General features: G+C 35.6%; 1 protein-coding gene across 1 annotated transcript; it reads left to right on the top strand.

The window, feature by feature from the left end:
* The first annotated feature begins 251 nt into the window (after window positions 1-251).
* LOC147291421 (uncharacterized) lies at window positions 252-4,366 on the top strand. The gene is made up of 2 exons (XM_086238813.1): window positions 252-987; window positions 3,992-4,366. Exons 1-2 carry the CDS (start codon window positions 444-446, stop codon window positions 4,231-4,233), a joined length of 786 nt encoding a protein of 261 aa, XP_086094939.1. The 5' UTR covers window positions 252-443; the 3' UTR covers window positions 4,234-4,366.
* The last annotated feature ends 3,575 nt before the right edge of the window (window positions 4,367-7,941 follow it).

The following is a 7,941-nucleotide window of genomic DNA, read 5'->3' as shown; positions in this document are numbered from 1 at the left end:
TTTCATTATTTTTGTTTTATATAATTGTTTTTCAATTACGCTACCAGACGTCTTTTCATATTTTGAGAATGCAAAATTTAATTTGTCATTTTCATTTTACAATATAATTTTTAAAAAATTATTCTGTAAAACATTACCGGACAGGCCTAAGTTTCTAACACTATTTGAGACCCAAAATAAATTTTGAGTCACAAAAATTGGGTCTCACCAAAGACCTAAAATAGAGGATAAAATCACTGCCCACATCATTAGTTCGTTACTTCTCTTGAGAGTCTTGATGATGTCGCTGTGTTGCTTAATTCGTGACACTCATTCTCCGCGCTTTGGTTAGTTTGACCAATTTCAAAGACCAAAATCTCTGAAACTTCACCATTTGAAGCAACCCTTTTTGGTGTACACAGTCCTTCTTCTTCTTCTTCAGTTCTGCATAGGGTAGAGCAAAGATGGGTGTGGGTCTATCAGTTCTGATAGGGTTGAAGGCAGCTGTATTGTTCATGTCCTTTGCATTCCTCAAAAACTTGGGTTTCACAGTGTTCTCAATACCATTCTTGTATGCATCTTTGGTATCCATGTTAGTTTCAATCGCTTCTCATCCATCAATCAATCTCCCCATGCTCTTGGGCAAAAACCCAGATGGGAGCTTCCCGATTTGGTCAAGAATCATGTTCAGCCCGTACTTGTATTTCGTCCGGGCTTTTTCGGCATTGCGAAGAGCACGCAGTGGGGAGCCTCCTTACACTGAAATCTGTGAGGGTTTGTATGTTGGTGGGTGGCCTTCTTCACCTGACAAACTGCCACCAGGTGACCCTGCCATTGTTGACTGCACCTGTGAGTTGCCGAGGAGGTCGGAGTTTTCGGGGCATTCGTATTTGTGTGTCCCAACTTGGGATACAAGGGCTCCTCAGCCGAATGAGATTGAATCCGCTGTCAAGTGGGCTGTTCGAAAGAAGGATCAGAAGAGGCCTGTTTTGGTCCACTGCGCGTATGGTAAGCCAGAAAACTTTGAATTTATGAAATTAATGATGAATGGTACTTGTTTTGCAATGCATATTTGATAGTTGTTATTCATTCTGAGGTCTTCTTGGTACATGTATTCTTTGAAACGTCTCTGGTATTTGCTTTAGATTTATATATAGGTGAGGGTAGTTAGGCATTTACATAAGCTTGCCTTAGATCTCTTGTTTTTGTTTTGCCTGACCCATTGTCACATTGTAATCTATTTAAATCTTGAGACAAGTAAAACTCAATAACTTATGTGAGCTTTAATGATATTACTACAATTTAATTTTAATAAACATTATGCTATGAAAGTTCTAACCTTTGGCGGAAATAGGAATCTTTATTTTCCACATAAAAAGCCGCTTCAAATATGGAATATCCAACCCGTCAAACTCTAAATTGTAAGCTAATTTGTCTGAGAAAGTTCCATTCGGTATTCTTCCCCCCATGTGCATCTGTCATCCCATCATACTTCCTCGCAATCATCCACCAGCTTACCAAAGTTCTCATGTTTCACCCAGATAGCCTCAAACCTATAAGGTTTAAGGTTTTGATTAAGAATTATCTGACTCCAAGACAAACATAATTAGACAATGATCTGATGTAGTTTTGAGCATGTGTCTGACATAAGCCTCATTACATGCCCTGTATTGATCCATTCCATCATAGTTCTTCCAGTTGCTCTCTTGTTGGACCTTCCCAACTTGGATCCTGTGAATCCAAATATATGATATGGTTCCTATCAACCCATTGCCTAAACCTTTCATTTTTCTTGTTAGCACACACCCGTTCGTCTCACTGCTACAAAGAATTCCATTTAAGTATCAAGACAGCACCCAAGGCAAGGAATGGTGTCAAAAAACTACCATAGTGCAGCTAAAAGTAAGGCATGAATAGCGTATATAACAGAAGAAAGCCAGTTCTTAGCAATGCATTCTGTGATGACTTGTTTATTAGTGGCCATGATCTTTATATATGGTCTTCTGTCATCCCATAAGATCCAAATACCTCCTGAAAAACCACTGGCATCCATCACATCAGCTTTAAGAAATCCCAACTTGTTGACTACTCTTACCAGATTTTTCTTTACTTACCCAAGGTTCAAATATAGAAAAAACTACCATTTCGTAGTACTTAATCACCTCTCTAACAGAGCTCAATAGCTTTTACTGCCAGCACCTGGCACATTCCAGCAAACTATCTCCACAAAGAAGAAAACAAACTCTCAAATAAATTATTCTTTTTTGGTTTCCAAATGAATGTTGTTATGTTGCCTTGAACTGTACACTAATCCTTTGAATCCGGTACCAACGGAAACAAAGGAACACCAACAAGTACAGACAAGGAAGCATATGCTTCAGTCATGCCATCCTCCTAAGTGGAGGCCTCAAATTCTTAGTTCTCATTATTTGCAGCCATATGGGAAATGGCCCTACCTCTTAACCTTCGATTTAAGTTTAGTGGATATCTTATCCACTATATTGTACGATTCTGTTTATTCAATAAAAGTCTGTTTCTAATAAAGAAAAATTGTTTCTTATTCTAACAAGTATCCTTGTTACAATTTGTCTATCATTGACCCCTCTTGCAGCTCCTTAGCCTCCTTTTACCTTGCTCCCTCTGATTTCATAGTCAGCCCATCTATCCAACCCAAGTCATCATCCATTGTTCACCACTTTCTCACTTACCTCCCCATCCATTGTTATCCAAACCCATGTAAGCTCTGTAATCTGAACCTTGACCTCTGGATGGCTACAGTATTGGTAAACCTTTACTTGTCAACTTAATACTTAGCTTGCACAAAGCTCTATTATCTCTTGTAGCTACTTGATGGCAACCTAATAGCAAACAGTTCCGTAGTTGTCTTGGTTATGTGAAATTGAAATAACTTTAAAGGCCTCATGCAACAGAAAACAAAAATATTTACATAAGTGAAAATGTTGTAACACAACAAAAAGGTGAAATGATTCATACTCTTTGGGCTTCACAACACGTCTTTGAAAAGCCTAATATCCTGCACTAATATGTTTTCTTTTATTTTTTTTAAAGAAAAAAAAGTAACATTCACATGAATTTCCCTTGAAATTATGCCTACCGTTTCTTTTTGAAGCCTGATAAGGCCTTTTTCCAGTCATTTGTTTTTGAAGCTGGATAAGACCTTTTCCAGTCATTTCCTTTTGAAAGACAATGCTGCCGGAGCTGTTGGTTTTCTGCAGTGCATCTCACATGCAATTATTAAATTTAATTTTTGCAATTTAACACATGTATTTGTGAGGGTAATCAATTGCATACACCCTGATTTCCGCATCCAAATTTTCAGCCTCAAAGGATCAAAGCTTTTTTGTGAAAGAATTTCATTGGTGTGACTGCACATAAACGTAGTGTCAATTTTATGTTTGAGAACAAGAAAAGAGGGTACACAAACAGCATCATTTTTTCTTCAGCTTCTTGTTGAGGTTTTTACTTGTTTCATTAAAATCTTTGTTATATAACCTGGTTATTCTAGTATAGTAATACCAGAGACCATGCAACTAGACAGAGATTGGGGAATGACTTGGTTTAAAAAATTCAAACAAGACTGAGCTGCCTAGGTTTCTAGTATTTGGATCAGCCCTTACAGTTTATGCTTAAAGATGCAGTGGTTGGTATTCCATATAATTTGGAGATTTGGGGTGATGTTGAGAACTTGTCCCTACATAATTTAATTAAATAGTTAAATCAAATACCTTCATTTTCAATTCTCAAATTCAAATGCATACAGAGAATATGCATACAGAGAGTTACCATTTTAATGGTGAGAATTTTTCTTTTACTGGTGGGACTTGAAGATCCTTGTCTCTGAGAATCATTTATGTTTTCATAACAAATTCTGTCAAGTTTGTTTTCTCTCCTCCCCCTTTTCCCTTCACATAATATTTGATGGCTGAACTATTTGGATGGTTGCTGGTGTTAAGGTGTAATTGGCATTTGTCCTGTATTTTTCTTTTGTTAGGCCATGGAAGAAGTGTGGCTGTAATGTGTGCACTGTTAGTTGCTCTCGGCGTGGCAGAGGATTGGAAGAATGCTGAGAAATTAATTCGAGAAAGACGTCCTTACATTAGCATGAATGCTCTACATCGCAAGGCTCTGGAAGAGTGGTCAAGACATCGGTTATCTCCTTCTAAGAAGAATGGAGAAATGAATGTACCTTCTGTCATGTTTTCTGATGCTTCTCGACCCACACAGAACAGTTAAGTTGGGAAACAAAAATTAATGTTCTTAGACTGACGAATGGTAATTACTTCTTCCACAACTTTATGTGTAATTTATACACTAGTTTCTTGACACGCAATTCCGTGCATGTTAGTAATTTTTTCTATTGTGCATTTATCGATTTCTTTTCCTCTTGAAATTGAAAACTCAATACACATTCATTTTGTGAATTCCTTCAATGTAAATTTGTTTTAACCAGGTAAAATTCATGTGTTAACGCAGTAATTCATTATCATGTTACGCCTCTCTGCATGCCTCCATTCAACGTGTTCTTCAACAGAGGGGTGGCCAAAAAAGTTTTTTTCTTTCTGCATGATCGAACAAAATAAGGCTTTTTTAGTACTAAGTGGACAAGAAAAAGAACGACAAATTCTTTACTTAGAGAGCGAATTTGCAGTGCCACATGTTCTACAAACTAACTATAGTTAATTATTCATAATAAATGCTGTCAAATGCCTAAACTCTAAAGTGATAGAGAGAGAAAATTATTAAACAATAAAAAAATTATTATTTTCTAAAATAACTAAGCTCTAATTAGGGGTTTACTATAGTTTACTAAAAAAATTATCTCAACTTAAAATTAAAATTGAAAAAAAAAAGAAAAAGGAAAAATCCATCAGCCCATGCCCAATCTGCAGCAGCGCATCCCCTCCCCTTCCCTTCGTTCCAGCAACCTCTCCACCGGACGCCGGTGCCCTCTCTGCCAACATCTGCGGATCATCACTTTTCCATCCGGCCTCTCTTTCTCCAACTCCAAGATAAAGACATAAATATACTTACATATAGAAGAAGAAACAAATCTGCATAGATGAGAATATCATAAAATTGGGATATCAAAATCAGCAACAAACATATCAGTTTCTATTTTGCATAAAGATTTGGATGAGGCATATATATGTGTGGTTCATTGTTTTCCACGACAGCCAAAACAAAGCCAAGTGAAGCAGTGGGAAACAGTGGACGTTGGATTGGAACATTCGACTTCTTGCAGTTTCTTATTTGGTAAATATTTAGCATCTTCATGTAAAATGATTCTTATAAATTAAGTTAGTGAGGCTCTATTTCTATTCACATTTGTGTTGTAGGGAATTGTAAGTTATGGAGTTGTTGTGAGTTGGTGACCTTAATTGCATGGTTTGTAAAGAAGGGATGGTCATGTTGTTGAAAAATTATTCTGTATAACCGATATAAATAGACTGTCCAATAATACCCTTACACGTTGGATTAGTTACACTATATGACAGTGCATCAGATATACCTAATAATTTTCATGTTGTGACCTTTCCTGCTTGTGTTAGTTTTCCACCCTTCTTTACACACCATGCAATTAAGGTCATAGCAAAGAAAAACGCCCAAAGAACAGTTCATAAATAGTATCTAAGAACACAACAGAAAGAGAAGCACTTGCAGAGGACCCCAATTAGACACCCATTAACACTCAATTTCCTTGATCCCTCACTCATCGTAACCTTTAAAATTGAGGATTCTCTTAGAGCATTAGCTAGTTCATTAACAATAAAAATAACATTAAGATTTTATTAAACCTAGAAATATATATATATATATATATATATATTTGGCTTTTTTGCACATTTTATATCCAGACTTTGCACCATGTACGTAAATACCACCCATAAATTTTTTTTGACCAATTGCGACCCATAGTTTGCAAATGGTGCTAATGTAGCATCTACCGTTACAATACATCCAAAAAATGTAACGACAGGTGCTACATTAGCATCATATGCAAAGTATGAGTGATATTTGCGCATAAGATTTAAAGTTTAGGCCGGTGGTAAATTTGCAAAATAACCAATGTTTTTTCCTAAACTTTTCATTTTGTCCTTAAACAAAATTTAAAAAACAAAATTTTTTTTGTGCTCCTATATATATAGGTTTGTATGTTGCTCAAAGTTTCCTAAGAAAATATATTGGATCCTTTCCCCATTTACTTGTCCATTGTTTTTCAAAGAGTTGTGGATTTATTTGAATTGTTTGTCAGACGATTGGTATGAAGGAGTTTGGATTTGTATTTAAGTGAAGGAAGATGATATTGATGTTGGAATATTACCAAGTTTGTAATTTAATTCATGAGAGGAGATGGAGGGATGATGGAGATTTGAATTCTCAACTAGTTTTTTCTTTGTTATATTTAATTTTTCTTATATAATATAAATATAAAGGTATATATAATTTCACTCACACTTAAAAAGTATTACGAATTTATTTCATCTTTTATTTATATTTTTAAATAATAAATACATATTTAAGATCAAAAGAATAATATAAACGAGCAGATCCGATGGGAGAAGAATGGTGAGGTCTGCTTAAAAAACTGCTTACGTGGAAGAGTTAACACCATTAGATCAATTAAAGGGATACAATATCTCAAAAGGCTGAAAACTACACAAAAATTAAAGGCAGAGGATTCTGATTATGGTCCTGGCCAAAAACAAAAAACAAAAAAGATTCTGATTATGGTCAACACTATTCTTGCTGCTCACAACTTTCTTGCTTTTTATTTGGTAGAGAACTCTCTTGCTTTACAGATTATCAGGCAACGTATATTTCTTATTTTGCCAATTTGCATGATAGTGAACTTTATGTAATGTCTAACAACTGAAAAAAAAAAAAAAGAATTTAATATATTTGTGGAATAACATATATTAGGTTGATAGACAAATATTTGCTTAATAACAGTGATTGAATTAGAGATGAAGATATTGGAGAAAATTAAAAATTTCATTTCTTCTTTTGTAATCTTTATGTTTGTAATTGAGCCTAAAGAAAATAACAACAGACCACCCATATTCTTTATGTTTGGTAGAACATTTTATGACATCCACACAAAAATTAGGCATTTAAAATGCAACAACAATATTAGATAGACTTCACTTACAATTGTACGTGCAACAACAATGGGTTGCTCATATCACTACATTTTGGCCCAACCCAAAAAGTACATCAATGAGTCGCTCCTAAGATTTGGTGGAGACTAAAATAGGCTTGAGGTGAATCTAGGGGTCGGCAATGGGCCGGGCCGGGCTAGCCCGGCCCAAATTTTTCGGGTTCGGGCCGGGCTCGGGCTTGAATGATAGAAGCCCAATAGGGCTTTCGGGCCGGGCTTGGGCTTTAATACACAAGCCCAAGGCCCGCCCATCGGGCTTTGGCTTGCGGGCTTGGAGGGCCGGGCCGGGCTAGGCCCAAACGGGAGGCCCAAACGGGCGGCCCAAATAGGCCCAAAGCCTGTTTAGACACATATATATGTTAAAAAAAAATATAGGATTTTGGCTATGTTGTGATTTGAACATGAGACCTCACATAACAAACTTCAACTCTCAACCAACTGAGCTGACCAGTTTATTTGTTAAGTTTGTGAATCATAACATATTTAATAGCTTTTTCGTTTGTTTACTTCAATAAATTATTAATATGCTTATTAAGTTATTCTATAATACTATTATGTTAGTAATAGTGTAATACCATAAATAATAAACTTTTAAAATTATATACAACATTACAACTATAATAAAACATAAATGTACATATGTTTTCTTATATATTTTATTACATATTTTTATAAACAAACGATGCAATTGTGTTGTCAACGATCCGAACCGTTCAAATTTTAGTTCCTCACTCAAAGATAATTCGTGCAAAAAATTAGCTTAATCGGAGATGTAAAAGTGA

The sequence above is a fragment of the Dryas octopetala genome, chromosome 3 (genome assembly GCF_963921425.1).
Source record: "Dryas octopetala chromosome 3, drDryOcto1.1, whole genome shotgun sequence".
Taxonomy (NCBI): domain Eukaryota; kingdom Viridiplantae; phylum Streptophyta; class Magnoliopsida; order Rosales; family Rosaceae; genus Dryas; species Dryas octopetala.
The sequence above is the reverse complement of the archived record's forward strand: the minus strand, read 5'-3'. Positions and strand labels throughout refer to the sequence as shown.